General features: G+C 49.1%; 1 protein-coding gene across 1 annotated transcript in view; it reads right to left on the minus strand.

The window, feature by feature from the left end:
- Window positions 1–20061, minus strand: part of POLE (DNA polymerase epsilon, catalytic subunit) — a 55018-nt gene that overhangs the window by 27285 nt on the left and 7672 nt on the right. The window contains exons 7-24 of the mRNA XM_082853323.1: window positions 18119–18260; window positions 17912–17992; window positions 17071–17178; window positions 16640–16750; window positions 16280–16365; window positions 15983–16102; window positions 14390–14522; window positions 14183–14296; window positions 13860–14072; window positions 13476–13583; window positions 9114–9242; window positions 8937–9039; window positions 8699–8845; window positions 8144–8289; window positions 4208–4356; window positions 3065–3157; window positions 2677–2821; window positions 285–442 (exon numbers count right to left, since the gene is read on the minus strand). Of these exons, the coding sequence (XP_082709449.1) occupies window positions 285–442; window positions 2677–2821; window positions 3065–3157; window positions 4208–4356; window positions 8144–8289; window positions 8699–8845; window positions 8937–9039; window positions 9114–9242; window positions 13476–13583; window positions 13860–14072; window positions 14183–14296; window positions 14390–14522; window positions 15983–16102; window positions 16280–16365; window positions 16640–16750; window positions 17071–17178; window positions 17912–17992; window positions 18119–18260 (2286 nt within the window). The remainder of the gene's footprint in view (window positions 1–284; window positions 443–2676; window positions 2822–3064; window positions 3158–4207; window positions 4357–8143; window positions 8290–8698; window positions 8846–8936; window positions 9040–9113; window positions 9243–13475; window positions 13584–13859; window positions 14073–14182; window positions 14297–14389; window positions 14523–15982; window positions 16103–16279; window positions 16366–16639; window positions 16751–17070; window positions 17179–17911; window positions 17993–18118; window positions 18261–20061) is intronic.

Raw genomic sequence — 20061 nt, forward strand, 5'->3', positions numbered from 1 at the left:
TCTAGCATCCATCAAGCAGCAAACATCTCTCCATCCTGAGGTTTATGCTTCTCCAAACTAAAAATGACTTAAGGGCCTGCCATCTGTAGAACCAGAATATAACAGGTGGAGAACAGAGTTGGTAGCATCAGTGTCGAGAACAGCTTTCCAAATTGAATCAAAAAGGCCAAAAAACTAGAACTGAGGTCTGTTCCCATCCTGGCTCCTGGTCCACTTCCTGGAGGAGTTGTTAAACCTAGTCTATCCATTTCCTTTCCTAAGCATAAAGTCTGTGGGATTCCTACCTCTTCTTCAGTTTCTTGCCTTCTTCCTTGGAGGCTGGAAGAATCATGGCAAGGTAGGGTCCGTCAACCTCAAAAAAGATGCTGTTCTCTGAGCGGGAGACATAGGTGAGCGAGGAAGGCTCAGCCAGCTCCTGGTACTGCTCATTGGTGAAGCCTTCCTGCACAGCAAGAATGAAGAGGGGCTCAGCCTCACTTGTGATCGTCCAAACCTGGAAACCACCAGCTGCCCTCCAAGGGGTGGACAGATCAGCCAAGAGCTGGGGCTCTTCCATACAATGGACACCACTTGGCAAGAGAAAGGGATCAAGTTCTGACACGTGTCCAACGTGGATAAAATGAAGTGCATCCTGCTTGGTCCAGAAAGTCACACGCATGTTTCCTTTCATAGGACACGCTGGAGAAGGCAAAACTATCACACAAAGGACATGCTGGGGAGCCAGGCTTGGGTGTAAGGAGAAGGGCTGACAACAAAGGGGCAGCACCCAGGAACCTCTGGGGTAGTGGGCTATTCTGTGTTGCGCTGTGGTGGTGGACACACACCTCTATGTGTGAATCAAAACCCACAGAACCTCACCCTGTAAAAAGTGAATTTTACTGTAGGCAAATTAAAAAACATTCAACCAGGATCTAGGGTGACCCCAAGAGAGCCTGCAGACTGGGACAAACGAGCTTAACTTCATTATCGCTGCATGACAGAACCCTGCCAGAGGGCTGGCTTAAGAAACTCTGGCAAACCTTGTGTTGCCTGGGTGGTGTAAGACTAAAGATAAAACGCTCGACTGCAGCTGGTGAGCTTACTGCTCACAGACACATGGTTCTGAACCTATTTTACACAAATACTAGGGTTGAACAAATAAATAAATACATTAGGAAAACTAGAAACAGGAGAAAGAAGTTACTAATAAGGAAAAGAGAATAGATTGGAGCTGGATATATCAATAGACTCAGGTTATATATTTTTAAATATATATGCAGATAAAGAGAGAAATAAACATACATTCATGTGTGCAGGGTTATTATACACACACACATTTCCTAGCCAATCTGCTGTGAGCAGCAGTGACACCTCAGACCCCATCTCGGTTTCTAACACCACTCTCCAATAAAAGGAAGCCAGGCTCCTTGGGGAAATGGCTGATTCCAGGGTGGGACAGGGGAAATACAAGATGAGGCTGGAGTGTCTTGTAGTCCCAGGAAGTAAGAAAGTACTCCAAAAAAAGCCAAACCCAAACCCCAGAATGGGGCATGTCTCAAGGACACGCGGGTGAATATGGAGGAGCCCCCAGCGGCCAAAGGGGAACAAGCTGAGTAACAAAACATTGCCAGGACAGAACTGGGTTGTGGCCCAACAGAACAAACATGCGCAAACCCACACTGACCTAACAAATGACTCAATAAAGAGACAAGCAAGGGAGTAAGTGGGAGGGAAGGGTGGCAGCTCTTCCTTACAGAAGGTTCCGATGAATAATTTTCAAGGAATGAGGGAACTAGAGTCGCCTTGGGCAGAGTGATGCCTGCTGTAACCACTGCTGAGACCACTGCTAGCGCTAAAACCAGGGGGCGAAGGTTCCAAGCGAAACGGCACATCTGCAGAATCTCGAAAGTATCTCCTCCACTGTCTTTACTAATTACAGTGGTGGCTTTGCTATGTGGCCAGACTCTGCCACTCCTCCTGGGAGTGTGGACTCACTGGCTCACTCCAATAACGTGACACTGGGAAGCCAGCAGGCAGCGGGAGTGCAGGTCCCAACACCATGCCCTGACAGAATGCCAACACGGGGCATGTACTCTGGAGTGTTCCTCCAAAAACCCCAAATAACCTCAGTCTAATAACAAACAACAACAGACAAATTCAAATTAAGGGTCAGTTAGCAAAGCACCTGACCAGTATCGAAGTGTCCTGGTCATAACAGACCAGAGAGACCAAGGGGCTGCCAGGCTGGAGGGGACTAAGGAGACAGGACGCCCAAACGCAGTGCACAAAAAGTGGGGAATCCAAATACAGCTGTAGTTGAGTTACGGTGTGGTGCCAAGGTGACTTCTTAATTCTGACAATTACACTGCGGTTTATAAAAGATCTTACTTAACATTAAGGGAAGCAGACTGAAGGATATACAGAAATTCTCTATTCTATTTTTGCATTTTTTCTGTAAGTCTGGGTATTACGCTGAAGGCGAATGTAGACTCAGGTAACTTTTGAGCATAGCGTTTTCTGGACAGATGCTCAGGCTAGAGAAAAACAATCTGAACGTTGGAGACAGGGAGGCCTGAAGTCAGGATGGGAGCATGTCAGTGACAGCCAGCCCAGCCCCCTTTCCCAAATCCCCGTCAGAGCAGTGGCACGAGGAAGCCAAGCCCAGACGGTAGCCCCCTACTGGAGACGCAGGCTCACCTTGACCATGATGTTTAACATAGCCCCAGGGTAGGAGATGGTCACCTTGGGCTTTTTCACACTGGTCGTCTTGATGACAAAGTTTTCTGGGAAGCTGTTGGGCAGGACACACCATATTCCATCTGTGTCCAGCTCTAAGGGCCTCCTTCAGGGAAACAGAGAAATGAGACCACATGGATGGTGGACATCGACGCCTACAGAGCAAGAACCCCCTTGTCAAGTCCTTACGGTGGACAAGGCTCCCCTGGTCGTGAACCCACAGAACGAAAGACCTGCCCCTCTCCAGCTCTATCTTCATCAACCTGTCCCTTCTCTCCCCCAGCCATCCGGCCTCCCCACCAGGCCGCGGCCCACCCAGCCTCAGCAGCTGACCAAGTGCAGCACTCACCCAATCTGCTCAATCAGCTCCCGTGCCTGGGTGATAATGTTGGCCCCCGTGAAGCAGACGATGCCAGCCATCTCCATGGAGTACCAGCGGGCCCTGGGAGGGACAGTCACAGCAGAGGGGGTGGGAGGGGCTCCCTCTAGAGGGTCATTAGAGTTGGGGCTGGGAGAAGGGGACATCTGAAGCAGGGAAGAACTAAGGCTGAATTTAGCTCTGTGCTGAGGACACTCCTCTGTTCCTACTTCAAGGTGCAGGGCTCCGCTCAGGAAAGTTCTGGAAGGATGCCACATGCTGCCACTGCAACAGCTCACAACCTCAGCTCAGCAGGACTCTCAATACCAGCCAGATGGCCGTGTGTCCCTGAGTCCCCTCCCACTCTCCCCAGCACCGTCTCACGCCTCCTCTGTTTTCCCAAAGCCCACTCTCATCCCCTGACTTCTCAGGGAAAACACCAGCCCACCTGGCTCAGTGTTCACACCGGGTCTCAGAGGTGTCAAGCGACCTGAGGCCAGGCCCTCCTGCCCCAGGGAACTCTGCTCCGGTTCTAGCCCTGCTCTCAGCCCCTCCCTCTCTGCCATTAAAAAGCAGCAACAGAGAATCAAGGCCTCTCCCCCTCAGGCCAGTCCCTGGCCCCATCACCACCTTTCCCCTTCTCCAGGCCGCCATGCCGACCCTCCCAGTCTCCAACCACAGGGGCTAGGCCTCACCTTCGATCACCTGCTCTCCCGAGGCCCCCACCCACCTGGCTGTCGGTCCAATGGACACAGGCCCCACCTTGCCTCATCTCCCTTTGGCCTCTGATCATGGGCACAGTCTCTATGGGGCTTTAGGACACCCGGCCCTGGCTTTCTCGACTTCTCAGAAGGCTTTATTTACACCCCTCACTGGTCGTATGCCAGAAACTACCACACCACTGTCTGCAGCCCAGGATGCTCAGAAGAACACGCCCAGCAGTACTGACCCCGCTGATGCCCAGGACCCTCTGAGCCAGCGTGACCTCCACCCCTACCCAACCTGCTCTGCCACATTTCTTGAACTGGGGCCCTGCCTCTCCCCTCACTCGTGCCCATGGGCCCCACGCATCTCAGCTCCTCCCTTCGTCCACTAGCCCCACCGGCCCCACCAGGCACCCGGGCAGGAGCCTACCCCTTGCGCATGACGTAGCCGTAGAAGGAGTTGAGGATGCACTTGTGAGCCAGCTGCAGGGAGTCGTACAGGACCTCCATGTTCCTGCAGCGCTTTGCTTCCGCTGCCTCTCCCACCTCCACCGCCGCAGATAGCTTTTTTCTCCACACCTGAGACCCACACAAGGTGATCATCCCCCACTCTTCCAGCTCACATTCTCTATGGCCAGTGGCCCAAGGTTTACTATGTTGCAAATTTCCAGTCTATAGGAAACTTGAAAAAAAGTAGAGTGAAGACCATATGCAAGAGGGGCCACTATTGATATTCTGTGCCATATTTCCTTTATTCCGTTCTCTCTCTCTCTCTCTCTCTCTCTCTCTCGGCACAAACAATGGGAAGATGTAGCTCTCATGACCAGAGCCCCCTAAATACCTAAGCATACAACTTCCAGGAACAAGCACACTCTCCCACAGAATCTCAATACTGCTATCACACCCGAGAAACTTAACACAGAAACATCAACTTGTTCCTCACAGGGTCGGCACGCTTGGTTCTCACCAATCCAGAATCACCTTCAATCTAGAACTGCCCCATGTAAGACAGATATCCTGAAAGGAATGCTGAACACAAAGGAATATATTGATATTACATTTTTATTTCTTGTGAGACTATGGCCTAGGAGAAAATACTCTATGACAGCAACAACTCACTTGGACACCTCAGACGTGGGGCAACTTCAGCCTCCTGGGACAGAACCCAGAACCCGGCAGCTACCTGGAGAAGGAGATGAAATCCACGCCTGAAGACCAGTGACAGAGGCAGGGGTTTCGCTCCACTAGAGGCCCAGGGGCTCCCAGTCCAAGTCCTGTCATTCCATTTACTCTCTTATTAATAGACTGGACAAGCTGAGTGACAGGGTCTCTCAAACTACGTAACTCACAAACCACTGACTGAAAGCAAAGTGCACGTCATTAGAGGCAACATCTTAGAATAACAATTTACCCCTTAGCCAATACTTATGAACACACAACTGTTTACCAGACACTAGACCAAGCGGTGGAAGATGGACACCGCAACGCTAACCAGGACCGTGTGCTACTGTAATTGGTTGCAAAGGAAATGTTCTCATCACTGTGGTGGTGGTTACACAGCTGTATGTGTTTGTCAAAATCCATAGAACTGCCCACCTGAAAGGGTCAGATTTATCCCACGTCAATGTTACCTCAATAAAGTAGACACAGCCACTAGGGACGGTGACAGACATGGACGCTCGGGGGCGTATGAACTCACTTCCTGCCCGAGCAGCATTTCTTTCCGTTTGCTAGGCTACATGCTGTCACAGTGGTCAAACACCGGACATTCTCCTTGCATCTCAGAACATTTCACCTTTACTCCCCCAGCTGACACCTTTTCAGTACCTAGAAGAATGTCGGGCACATAACAGGCACTCCGTAAACGTGCTGAGCGAATGAAAGGCTTCCCAGGATTTGTATCACACGGGAAGACATCAGGCTGTTAGTGCTGAGGGGGTGGGGAGGGGGCACGCAGGACTCCAGGAGCGCCCAGTGCCAGCCGGGGTCGGGGTGGGAGGCTCAACATGGTGACACCTGGCCCTCGTGTCAACACAGGCTGTACCTCCCGGGACGCTGAGCCTCAAGGAGGCCGACAGGCAGCTCAGCTCCCCCAGCTCAGCCCCAGCAGCTGTGAGGCTGGCGTTTGGCAGCTTAGCTCCCCCTGCTCCATTGAAATGAAGCGAGTCTCAGCTGACAGGAAGTGTGGGGGGCCGGCGACACCGCACTGCCAAGCTTCCGCGATGCGAATGGCCGTCCTGAGGTACCCTAGGACAAGAAGCCAGGCCCATCTGTGTCTTATTAACTAGGGAAACAAGAGCTACTCAGGAGGTCCCTAGTAAGAGCAACTGATAAAGAAATGCAAAGAAGGTCATAAATATTTCAGCAAATTCCCCGTCCAATGTGAGAAGAAATTCTTTTAAAGGTCTGGTATTTAAAGAACAAAAAAAATTAAGAAATTTATTGAGTGCCTACTATGTGCCAGGTAATATGTTAGACTCTAAAGAACAAGACAGTCACTACACTTTCGGCACTCTGAGGAGGCAGACAGATGAACAAGTAACTCAATAGTTTAATTAAAATAAAGTGAGAAGGTATAGTGGTTCCTCAAAAGATTAAAAATACAATTACCGGGACTTCCCTGGTGGTCCAGTGGTTAAGACTCCACACTCCAAATGCAGGGGGCCCAGGTTCGATCCCTGGTCAGGGAACTAGATCCCACACGCATGCCGCAACTAAGGAGCCAGCGGGCCTCAATTAAGACCCAGCACAACCAAATAAATTAATTAAAAATTTAGAAGTAGGGCTTCCCTGGTGGTGCAGTAGTTGAGAATCTGCCTGCCAATGCAAGGGACACGGGTTTGAGCCCTGGTCTGGGAAGATCCCACATGCCACGGAGCAACTGGGCCCGTGAGCCACAACTACTGAGCCTGCGCGTCTGGAGTCTGTGCTCCGCAACGATAGAGGCCGCAATAGTGAGAGGGCCATGCACCGCGATGAAGAGTGGCCCCCGCTCGCCACAACTAGAGAAAGCCCTCACACAGAAACGAAGACCCAACACAGCCAAAAATAATAAGTTAATTAATTTAAAAAAGAAAAAAGAGTTCTGAAACTCTTATTAAATATTTTTTTAAAAATTTTAAAGTAAAATAAAATTTTTCTCCTTTAAGAAAAAAAATACAATTACCATACGATTCAGCAATTCCACTTCCGGATATATACCCAAAAGAACTGCAAGCAGGATCTCAAAGAGATGCCTGTACACCATGGGTGAATAATTCACAGCAGAAATATTCACAATACCCAAAACATGGAAGCAACCCAACTGTCCACCGATGGATGACTGGATAAACAAAATGTGTTATGTCCATACAATGGAATATTATTCAGCCTTAAAAAGGAAATTCTGACATAAGCTACAACATGAATGAACCTTGACAACATTAGGCTAAGAGAAATAACCTAGTCACAGAAGGACAAATCCTGTGGGACTCCACTTATATGAGGTCCCTAGAGTGACCAAAGTCCACAGAAGGTACAGAATGGAGGGTTATTGTTAAGGTAGAACAGAGTTTCATTTTTGCAAGATGAAGAGTTCTGGAGAGGGATGGTGGTGACACCTGCACAACAATGTGCATTTGCTTAATGCCACTGAACTGTACACTTAAAAATGTTAGATTTCATGTTGTGTATATTTTATCATAATAAAAAGGCAAAAAAGTTAAAAATAATAACTTTTTTATAATAAAAATAAAGCACATTTAATAATAACTTTTTTATAATAAAATAAAGCACATTAAATAATAATAAAGCACAATGATGACAGTCTATCAAGGCAGGGTGGGATGTGAAGACTCACTGAGTCTAGCAGTGAAGGAAGGTCTCTCAGAAAAACATGATTTGCTTAAATAGAACACAATTATTTGTTGATATTACAACTGAGGTATTGTTATGTATTTCTATGTATTTCCCTTAATCCTAATCCTAATCCTGGATCAAACATGTCAGTAAAAACACCCCCCTCACTCCTCCTGGTCAGAGGTTGGCAAAGTAAAGGGCCACATGGTGTGTACTGTACACATGCAGGCCTCAGTTTCTGCTGCGGGCAAATGCAGCTCAGTTCCAATAAAACTTTATTTATAAAAATGACTGGCCCAGCCATAGTTTGCTGACCCACTGCTCTAGATAATTACTTTAAAAGCAATCATTCAGAATAGTTGCGAGGCCCCAGGCCCTTAATTCTTCAAAGTTAAGAACAACTGCACATTTATTGTCTGAATGCAGGTACCAGCCCAGAGGTGGGGAGTAACACATCCAGACAGCGCCAAGCAAGGATTTTCACCTCAGAAACTAGACTCTGTTCCGACCTCACAAAGGTCAGCCTCACCTTGTGGAGACCTTTGAACTCGTAGCGCCTGTCCCGAAAGGCACGCACTGTGTCCACATAGAAGGAGTTCTCCCGCTGGCAGATGGTGGTAAGACGTTCTTCCACCTTGGTCACGTGGATTTTCTTGTATGCCTTCCGGCAGTAATCTGAGGCACAATTGAGAGTAGGGGGCACGTGAGACTCCACACAGCAGACAGGCCTCCTGGACACAGCCAAGAAAGCTAGGCAATGGATGCCAACAAACGTGGCTTTTTAGGTTAATGCAAAGGAGCAGAAAACTCAGAAAGACGTGCTAGCGAAGCATATCAAAGAAACGGCAGCCCCGTATGAACGGACCAAACACATGAAGACCACAGGGAGGGTTTGGTAGCTGAACACGCACCGAAGGATAAATGACAAAAAGAAGCCTATAGGAAGAACTAGTTCCCAGTGGTCTCATCTAGTTCAACAACTGGTTCGACTGACCTCAAGGGGTGACACACCAACACAGCCCAACGAAGACTCAAGTCAGAGAAAACGCAGCCTGTGGAGATGCGCGCTGTCCCAACTGCTCACCTGCCAGCCTCCGCTTCTCGTATTTAGCCTGCTCCTCGCGGGACAGCTCGTGAAAGGCCCGGGCTGGGCCCTCTGGCGTCAAGGGAGGGAACTTCTCTGACTCCAGCTGGTGCTGGATCCGATGATACTCGCTGCGACTGGCTGGCACTGGGAGGGGTGATGGGAAGAGAGTGTGTGATAGAGACCCAGCCCCTGCTGGGCTCCCTGCTGAGCAGCACCACCCAGGGCGGACACTCACTGAACTCGCCCCTCCACTGCCAGGCCATCTTCCTCTGGCAGTTTGCTCCAGGCTTGTTGAAGTCACAGGCAGCACAGGTGGCCTCATCCACCATGGCAGAGGGCTGTGAGGGGACAGGAAGGGAGCAATTAGGGTTTGGGCAAAAGAGCTTGATTCTGATGTGAGAATCTCTCTCACCTGCAGGCGGTTCGTCAAGATGATGTTGGGGTACATGGCCCCCACGTCCAGGTGGTAGATAAGGGGACACTCAATTCGGTTAGGAACATCTTTCAGGGAGGTGAGCTTGGCCTTAATCTGATCACACACCTACAGAGAAAGGGGAAAGAAGTGGAGGCTGGCGACCAAGACGAAAACTTGGAGACTGTACAGAGTGACAGAGAAAGCACCATGGGTTGCAGACGGACGACAGATGACAGGCACCAACACCAGGCCCTGGATGTGCAGGGGACTTGCAAGAAAAGACAGGACAGCATCACGGGAAGCAGCAGCCTCCACCCCAAAGAACTCTGGGGTTCGGGAGAAAAGTGCAGAGTCTGTGGCCTCACATGGCACGGCCCATCTGCTAGCAAGTAGGGGACCCAGCTAGATTATCAAGAGCCACACTTCCTGGGTGCCCCGAGTGCCCCCATGGTGCAGGTGTGTGACACAACATCAACATCCCAGCAATCCCTCATCTGATGGATGAGAAGTTTCGAGAGGTGAGTATGGGCTCAAGAACGGGCCCTCTTAGACCAAACACCTGCTCTGAACTGTGATGCTAGACTGTTTCCAGCATTACTTTATAAACCAATGAATCAGATTCTGTTTCCAGCCAAGGCTATTAGCTTAAAAACCCTCCTAATGCCAAACACCTAGAAATCCTAAATGAAATGTGAAAAATATCCCTGTAAATGCAGTTCTGAGCTTCTAAGTCATCCCCAGAGAACAAAAGTGATGAGCAGACTCAAAACCAGAGCAGTGAGTTGACTCAATGGGTGCCTGGCAGGGCCGGGCCCTGTGTTGGGGTCCCCAAGACCATCCCCAGGTTTGGTGACTCACAGGGAAAAGACACAGAGCTCAATCAGCAAAGGAAAAAGGCGCTTGGGGAGAGCCCAGGCTCAAGCTTGGATGAGCTGAATTCTTCCAGCATCAAGCCATGACAACACATGAGAAGCGCTGTCTCCCAGAGAAGCTCGTGGAGACCCACTGCCCAGGGTTCTTACTGGGGGCCGTTCACGTAGGCAGCTCTGCCTGCATGGACCAAAACCCGGAATCCCAGAAGGAAAGCAGGTGCTCACACAGACCACCTTGTTTGCACAAGAAACTGAGCTTCCGTGCGGCCTTCCTATCAGAGGGAAGCGAGAAACCTGCTGGAACCCGAGTTCCCAGACGCTAAGGGCAGCCGAGCAGCAGGCCTTTCCGAGGTCAGCGGCCTCAGGCCTGTGCTGTGAGCTCTTTCCTTCACACTTCTCATGCCTCCTCAGGGAGGGGCAGGCTACACACAACAGGGAGACAAAACACAGAGCCCCAAATAAAGGCAGGACTCTCAAAGGCCACCTCCATAAAAGAATAAACTAGAACAAGTCTGCTCACCAAAACCATGTGCATTCTGGGCTCTGGGCAAAGAAAGCATCTTCCCTGAGCATCTGTCATCACGGGTGCTAAGAGGTCTGTGATTTGCATTAAACTCTCCACTAAGACTGAGACCCTCCAGCCAAGGAACCAGATAAGAAGGGACATCAGGCCTGTGTCACTTTTGTGGAACCAGGAAGAAACTGTAAAATTACCTGACAGTCCTCCTACTGAAGAGGAATTCACATTCCAAAACTGCTGAGCATGGGGAAAAAACACCCACCGTGACTGAGAGAAGACACAGTGGGAGGAGACCCCTGAGAACGTCAGAGAAGTAACCTCCTGGAGTAAACATGCTAAAATGAGGCTAATTAAAGACAATAAAGACCAAAAATCTAAAACACAGGAAGAGAAACAACAAAGACCTACTGTATAGCACAGGGAATTATATTCAATATCCTGTAATAACCTATAATTGGAAAGAATATGAAAAAAAAAATATATATATATATAGGGAATTCCCTGGCAGTCCAGTGGTTAGGACTCTGCACCTCTACTGCAGGGGCATGGGTTCAATCCCTGGTTGGGGAACTAAGATCCTGCAAGCCACGCGGCACAGGCAAAAAAAAAAAAAAAGAATATATGCATATGTTATGTACATACGTATGCGTATGTGTGTGTGTATATATATATATCTCTATATATATATATAACTGAATCACACTGCTGTACACCTGAAACATAAATCACTATACTTCAAAAAAAATTAAAATTAGAAAATAAATAAAACAGCAAGAGAAAAAGTCCACTTTAAAGAAATAAAGCACATTTGAAAAAGAACCAATAGAGCTTCTAGAAATAAAAATATTGTCCTAAAAAACAAAAACAGTCACTGAAACGATAAAAGGCTGAACAGGCTCTGATAGCCGCGTATTTTTGTTTTATTTTTATTCACTCCCCAAATGTAACACCTAGCTAAACCAGAACATTAGGTATGTACTTATTTGATCCAAAGTGTATATGCAGCACTAAAATTTGAGAACTACTGTATTTAGGAGTTATCTAACACTCATTAGGTAACTTAATTGAATACACTGGCATTCTGAGACAAGCTGGCTAAAAAAAAAACCTTTAGATCTGGGGTCGGCAAACCTCTGTGAAGGGCCAGATAATAAATACTTCAGGTTTTGTGGCCACAATCTATCACATATTTTTTTACAACATTTAAAAAATATGAAAACCATTCTTAGCTTGCTGACTGTACAAAAACAGGCCTTATGGGCTATAGTTTGCCAATCTCTAGACATTCAAGTATAAACTGGAAAACATCTAAATTATGCAAAAATTAACCAGAAGAAAAACATCAATCAGAAGGGTAGCCATATTTTATGAAATACATTAACTTTGGTAAAGTCACATTAGAAAATCACTTGAATGCAAAATTGCCCTTAGTATTAAAAAATTCCTTAAAACCCTCCAAAGAAGTCAAACTCAAGCTAGTAAGGAAAAAATGACTAAAAGGAACATCTATCAAGTAGAACAGGAAATACCAGAAACGTAATACTTATTGTTTCTAACTGAATCTCAGGCAAATGAGCCATTTGGAGAACAATCCCCCATCCATCTCTGTGCTAAGGCAAGGTCTGAAATGCTGCTCTGGAGGGAAGATGAAGACGACCCAAACAAGGGGCGGAAGGCTGGGATGACAGGGGATGACACCTGGACAGGCCAGATGTCGCTGTGAGCCCCCAGCTGACACCTCCCACCAGCTGTCATCATACCACTGCCCGGATGATCACTCAGGAACAAAAAGGTGAACCTGCTGCCCTTCCCCTAAAGACCCTGGGCCACCCTATAGAGAAGTTTCAGGGACTTTGGAGACAGCTACTAAGACATACTACCTGTCACCTAGAAAGAGTTCACATCCAGATTCACTAAGGTGTCTGGAGTCCCTCCAGTTAGCATACCTTAAGCCTCACCCCTCACTCATTTCATTGGTTCTTGGACGTGAAAGTAGTATCTTTTGGGAACTCCCTCGTGGTCCAGTGGTTAGGACCCAGTGCTCTCACTGCCAGGGGCCTGGGTTTGACCCCTGGTCATCTGGGAACTAAGATCCCGCCTGCTGCGCCCACACCCACACCAACCCCTCAAAAAAGAAAGTAGTAACTTTGTTCCTTTCAAGTTGTTCTTTAACTCCTATTTGTTATTCAGTCTAGACTCCCTTCTCAGGTTGGTTCACAGAGAGTTCCCAAAGTACATGATAGCTGCAGCTGACAAGAGCTGCACAGTACTTCATGGTTTGCAGAGCATGTGCACACGTTCTTGTTTGAATTTTGCCTGGTGAATCTGTTATAAGGCGTTTCTTGAAATCAATCCTAGAAATGGTAAGAACTGCAAAGTACTAAAGTAGCTGAATATGTTAAAGTGTTGAGCAGGACCTGACAGAGACCCAAGATGTGCCGCATCCAAAGGAACAGGACAGCGAAGTGGGAGGTGCCTGGGGCCTCCAGTCATGTGACACGCTTTGCATATGGCATTTTCTAACCATTATGTGATGGACTTTACAGTCACTATATTCTGCCCTGTAATTTGTAGGAACTCCTACCATCATTTTTTAAAGTCTCTTGACAATAAAAAGTTAAAATCCTCCAATGGCTCCTCATTGCCTACAAAATACAGTTCAGGTAAACTGGCACGAAACCCTTCACTTGCCTTCCTCTCTCCCACATCACACCACTTTGTCCCGAAAGCCTTCGCCATCTCTGTGAAATTCTCCCACCTCACCAAATCGAGTCACTCACTGCGAGCATCACTGCGAGCACCACGCTCTCCTGTCCTAACTAGACCAGACCAGGCCCCGTGTCCTCTGTCTCGGCGCCCAAGCGCCACCACACAATAGGTGCACAATAAACATGCTGATGAAAGAAGCCAATGTGCAAGGCGAGACGTGTAAGCGGACTGTCCCCCCTCCAGCCCCCCGTGCGTCACCTCTTGGAAGTTGGTGACCTGCTCCATGGGCACCTTCTCCTCTTCCTCGATGGCGTGACGCATGGTCTTCTCCACCCGCTGCAGCAGGAAGTCAAAGGCAGCAGGATTCTAACACAAACAACCAAGAGAGGACATGAGTAAGAGAGGAAAATGCCCTCGCACCAAGTAACCTGCCTCAGGTGGGACGCTACACAGAGAATGCTCCAGAAGGAGCCAAGTGCTCGCCCTACAGCACCCTAAAGGGCAGGCCAGACAAAGGACGGCTGGCAAGGGGCCCAAGGGGCAAGGGCTTTATTTCAGCCCTTGTGGGCTGGGTCCTTCCTGGGTCCGCCCACAGCACTGGCGGGAAGAGACCCAGCTTCAGGAGCCTCAGGAGGGGCGCACCATCCGGAACCGGCAGGGGATATCGCTGCGGAACACGCCCGACTCCAGGGCTTCCACGTGGCCACCCACGTAGGTCTCGGCATCCAGCACGTGGCCATCATCTGTCAGCTTGCTGAACTCTGGCTCCTGCTTGTTGGGGAAGACGATGTTGGCGTGGAAGGCCTGTACCATCAGCAAGGCCTCACACAGCGTCCCGGAGCCCTTCCGCAGCACCTACGGGGGAAACGCCAGGCTTTAAGCCAAACACCAAACTCCAACGGCTGCGTCCGCATCAGCTGCCTGGGACCACCCCTGGCAGGCAGCGGGCCAGGAGAGGCACTGACCTCATCGGGCTCCATGGGGATAATGGTGCACAGGGCGAATATAAAGGGGTGGACGTACTTCATGTACAGGTAGTATGTGGCCACTGCGTCTGACACCGAGTAGGTGGCCAGCGTCTAAGGAGAGAATATCAGAGAGTAAGGTCAATGAGGCGCCCGGCAGGCCACCACCGCCAGCCGAAGGGCGACTCAGCGAGGCAGGGCACGTGCCTGGGGCTGCTCAGTGGCCATCCGGCACATGTCCTCGGGGTCCAGCTCCACGGGGTCATAGCCCAGCTTGGCTTTGGCAGCTGCTTTGAGGTTGTGGCTGCCCACGGGAAGGTAACTGTCCCTCTTCACCCACCTGGGAATGAGAAAGAGCAAAAGCCAGAAATGATTCTGAGACGAAGCCCAGGAACCTGTGAGAGGCTGCAAAGCCGGACACACCACAGGAAGATGCAGGGTCCTGATGGGCACCCAAAGATCTCCAAGGCGTCACGTGGTGCAGGCCCCTTGTGAAAAGCTTTCACCCGGATCCAGTCAATTTCACAGACAAACCCACCAACAAGGAGATGCCAGAGCCAGTCCTTCCAGCCCCACGGCCTTCCTCTCAGCCTCACAGAGAAACGCAAAGGGGGGCAGGCAGGAACCTGCGCCCTGGCGTTCTGGATCCCTCCACAGCTTGTCCCCTCTACAGCCAGGCTCTGCCCTGCTCTCCCCGCCCCTCACACCCTGTCGTCAAACTCTCCTCATCCTCTTGCACCATCCCTTTAGCACAGAAACACTCCAGGCCACCTCGCGCCCATCTCCACCTCTTCCCCCACGACACACACCGTTGTCTCTCTAGGACCCACATCTTCTTACTGGCAGCATCCAATCTCACCTTCCTTGGCCTCTCTGCCCTGTGGGCCGTCCTCTCCCTCAGAAATGCCCCACTGGGGCCTCCATGGCGCTGCTGCCTCCACTGAGGGTGCCCGCTTCTCTTTTACTTCTCTTCTTGAGAATCTATCAACTATCACTTTTTTTTTTTTTTTTTTTACCACATCACAGTGCCCCACAGTCTCCAGGCCCTCCACGTGGGTAGGGCTCCCAGGCCTGCTGCTACTCAGAACCCGAGCTCTGTTCTATTCCCCCATAAGCCCACCCCAAGCCCTGAGAACCAGAGTTCACCATGCCTCCTGCACCTGTCCCCAAATCTAGAGATCCCCAAGTCCTCGGCTCTCAAATATCTCTAGTCCAGCCCTCTGCACTCCTGTGCACGTTATGACCCAGCCTGCCCCTTCAATCCACGTGCCGTAACACCAGGGCTAAAGAGAAAACGCATCAATGGCTCCCCATGACCACCAAGATAAAAACCCCTCCCCACCAGGCACAGAAAGCCCACGAGACCTCCTTCCACTCCAGCCTTGCCCCTCAGCACTCTGGGCCACTTTGCACACTTGTCCTCAGCCTGGATACCCCAGCCTGCCTGGACACCATGCACGAGCCTGACTACCACATCCCAACCTCGTGTGGGAAGCCAAGGCCCCTCCACGAGCTCCCATAGCACCGGGCCTCACTCTACCAGGTCTTTCTTTCTGGTCTGGTTTCCACACCCTGAGGACCAGTGCTCAGCATGTGTTTGCTGACTGAATGAAGGATGAACAAATGATGAAAGACACATCCCGGGACCTGGGCAGAGCCGGCAGCCACTGTTCTCTCAGATGATGGGAGCTACTTCTTGTGGACAGGACCAGCGTGTGTGAGAAGGGAACCTTGGACCTCACTCACAGGAAGCCCTCATGAGACACTGTGACCAGCTGCCAGGTGAGCTGTGGGGCCTACCTGAGACAGTCCATGTGGATGCACTGGGGTGCTTTGTACTCCCCCTGGCTGTCCTTCTGGAACCCAACCTCCTGGTACATGCTCAGTCCATGGACCGCTGCTCTGGCCTCCACAAACGGCCTAATGATGAGAGGATGGACAAGCACGTGGGGCAGTGAGTCTCTAATTCCTAAGAGACCGGGAAGACTGCCCCCAGGGGACGCCTCACGCGAACTCCTCTCAATCACAGTGCGGAGCCCGCCCGCGCCACCCAGCGGTGCTCCTCCCCCCCCACCCCCCACCCCCGTTCTGACTCACCAGTCAAAAAAGTCCCCATTATAGGTGACCATGATGTTGGGTTTGGTCTCCTGGATGTGTTCGAACCATCTTTGGATTAGATGAACCTGAATTCAACAAATCTTAGCAGTCAGAGGGTTGCTTTTACTCTCCTTCAAGCGATTTCCAGGCAGCTCTCCAAAGCTGAGGAGCAGCAACCTCACGTGAGCCTGTTATTTCCAACCCAACAGGGCCTCCAGGTGAACGAGGACCAACCATTGGGGACTGAGTCCAGCTGCTGCTATGATTAGAGGAATGCTGAGGCCTAAGAGGGTCACCAGGCCTGCCTCCCCTTCCCACTCTACCCCAAACATCAGGCAGTTTCCCAAGTGACACCTCTACCTCATCAGGTGCATTGAAGACATAGAAGGGCCCTTCATATTCTGGCTTGGGGGTGAACTCGAAATCTTCTATATCTTCTGAGACGATCTCCCTGTTGGTGATGAGGTAGCCCTGGGAAGTTCATTAGCAGTCAGTATGAGTTAGAGACACAAAACCAAAGACACACCTCTCACACGCAGCCCAGAGACTCTCGCTACAAAATCTCTGCCGCAGCTTGAAGCGCCCTGGCTTTCCCAAGAAGAGACACTCCACCTAATCCTCAGATTTGCCTGGAAGGCAGGGCGTGGCTGGATGTTAGAATAGGTTCTGTGGCCTCCACTCACTCATTATTCACAAAAAAAGTACTAACCAAGGGTGGACACTGTTCTGGTTTGGGGACCAGCTATGGTCCTTGTTCACAGAGAGCTTACATCCCAGAAGGCACCACTCACCTGACCATCAATCATATAGGAAATCATCATAATCTGATCAGTCTCAGCATCGGGAAACTTGAGGGGCAGTTTGGTCGTCTCAATGTCAAATGCTAAAACCACAGGGTCCTGAAGGGACAAAATGTAGCATTAAGTCGGCCACAAACCAAGCTGAGCTCTGGAGACCCTGTGGTCCTCTTGACACCCACCACCTCCACCTCTACTGCCAGTTACTAAAAGTAAGAGTCAAGCTGCTGCCGGGAAAGGTTCAGGAGGAAGTGGGACTGGCATCTTGGGGATGAATGACCTATGTCCAGAATACCATGAGGATATGAAAACTTAAACATATGAAAAAATGCTAGAGTAGCTGTTCACAGGAAAAGTCTAGAATTACAGAACACCTGAGTCTCAAAGCTCTTTAAAATGCATCACTCATTTTGTCCTTTATGGCAACCCTGACAGGAGATTATGATACAGAACTGACAACTTCATTTTGGATGTGAGAAAACAGAGTATAGACTTTCCCAAGATCACAAAGCTGTCCCCAAACCAGTTATGAATCTACTTTTCAACATATCACTTTACTATTAACCACCCAAAATGGAAGTCAGAGCTTTCCCTCAAATGTTCCGATCCAGCCTAGCTCAAATACTGACGTCACGTGATGTCTGTGTGCAAAGTCAAATTATACTGTCAGGTCAGAAACTGATGAAAAAAACAACTACCCCATAATTCTTTTAAGAAGGTATCTGAGGAAAAAGAAGCAAACAAACCTTTGAATCAAATTCACCTTTCAGCGCAGAATTCACTCTCCAAAAACAACTGGAAAGTTTAAGATGGAAGAAATGCAAGTAGTACTTACGGGTCGTTCAACAAGGTCATCGCGGCGGGCAATTTCCACTGGAAAGGCACTTCCTCGGTACCGGATGTTGTACCAGTGAGCCTGCAGGACGTGTGGTGCATTAACTAAAGACTTCTACACCTGTCCAAGGAAGTCAACTCTATGGATCTATCCTTCAGTATCACCTCCTGGCTATCAGGAACTGCCCACATGCAATAGCCCACTCACCACATGGATCTTCAGGTCAATGGAGAGGCGGATGTGGTAGGGCACATCGTACTCTCGCATGTCCACAATGTTGTCCAATTGGTCAGAAATCTTCTTAGAGGCTTCCTCTTCGTCAGTAATCACACTGCCCCCTTGTAGAACACTGCAAAATAAAGACAGCAGCTTTTTCAACTATGCTCCGCTAGGGGCTGGAGGGGGGAAGACCAGTGTCCATACAATGAATACACTAAAGTTTTACAAGGTGGCTGAGATGATCAGGACAGGCCCTTCGTAAGGAATGACCTTGGATGAACCCCACCCCACCAAGCAGCAGGCCTCAGACACAAGGAAATTCAGTATACTTAGGACATTCATTTTATAGGACGTAAGTTACACCCCATTTAAAAGAGCAAAGAAAGGAAACTGTTACTTGGGAGGCATGTCTACAGATGTGACCCACCCTCACTGAGCTTATTTCTTCATCAAGAAAACGAGGATGACAGTAACAGGCCCACCCTGCAAGAGCGTCATGAGGTACTAGCCACAAAGCTGTAGGCATGGTGAAGTGACAGGTAAACAGTGACTATTTCTGTATCATAATTATTCTTACCATATCAAAGAGGGAATCATTGTCACTAGAATATTCACTCCAATATTAGCCCACTAAGCTTTCAAATACCGAATGGACTATTAAGGGGGGAAAGAAAGGCAATGGGTTTTAGAGAAGGCAGGCCTCTGGGGACTCGGTCTCTGGTTACAACTTGCAATATTCTGAAAAGTAATTAATGGGCCACTGTGGGGGGGTAGTGTGCAGAAATGTTCAGGGTCCCAAACTGATCAACTTTTGTCAGAGGATACAATTAGTTCTTCTGAAGTCATCTTAACTTTCTGTGTGCCTTTTTTAAAAATTGAAGTAGAGCTGATTTACAATGCTGTGTTAATTTCTGCTGTACAGCAAAATGATTCAGTTATACATATATAAACATTCTTTTAAAAATTCTTTTCCACTATTGTTTACCACAGGGTATTAAATATAGTTCCCTATGCTATACAGTAGGCCTTATTGTTTATCCATCCTATATATAATAGTTTGCATCTGCTAACCCCAATCTCCCAATCCATCCCTCCCCCCCCCACCTCCCCCTTGGCAACCACAAGTCTGTTCTGTATGTCCATGAGTCTGTTTTTGTTTCGTAGATAAGTTCATTTGTGTCATATTTTAGATTCCACATTATAAGTGATATATAGTATTTTCTTTCCCTTTCTGACTTACTTCGCTTAGTATGATAATCTCTAAGTCCATCCATGCTGCTGCAAATGGCATTATTCTATTCTTTTTTATGGCTGAGTTGTATTATTCCACTGTATATATGTACCACATCTTCTTTATCCATTCATCTGTCGATGGACATTTAGGGTTGTTTCCATGTTTTGGCCATTGTGAATAATGCAGCTATGAACATAGGGGTACATGTATCTTTTGGAATTATGGTTTTGTCCGGATATATGCCCAGGAGTGGGATGGCTGAGTCATATGGCACTCTATTTTTTAGTTTTTTGAGGAAATTCCATATTGTTCTCCATAATGACTGCACCAATTTACATTCCTACCAACAGTGTAGGAGGGTTCCCTTTTCTCCACACTCTCTCCAGCATTTGTTATTTGTAGTTTTGTTTGTTTGTTTTGCAGTACGTGGGCCTCTCACTGTTGTGGCCTCTCCCGTTGCGGAGCACAGGCTCCGGACGCGCAGGCTCGGTGGCCATGGCTCACGGGCCCAGCCGCTCCGCGGCATGTGGGATCTTCCCGGACCAGGGCACGAACCCATGTCCCCTGCATCGGCAGGCGGACTCTCAACCACTGCGCCACCAGGGAAGCCCTGTAGACTTTTTAATGATGGCCATTCTGACTAGTGTGAGGTGGTACCTCACTGTAGTTTTGCTTTGCATTTCCCTAATAGAGATGT

The sequence above is a fragment of the Leucopleurus acutus genome (assembly GCF_964270905.1).
Source record: "Leucopleurus acutus genome assembly, chromosome: 13".
Taxonomy (NCBI): Eukaryota; Metazoa; Chordata; class Mammalia; order Artiodactyla; family Delphinidae; genus Leucopleurus; species Leucopleurus acutus.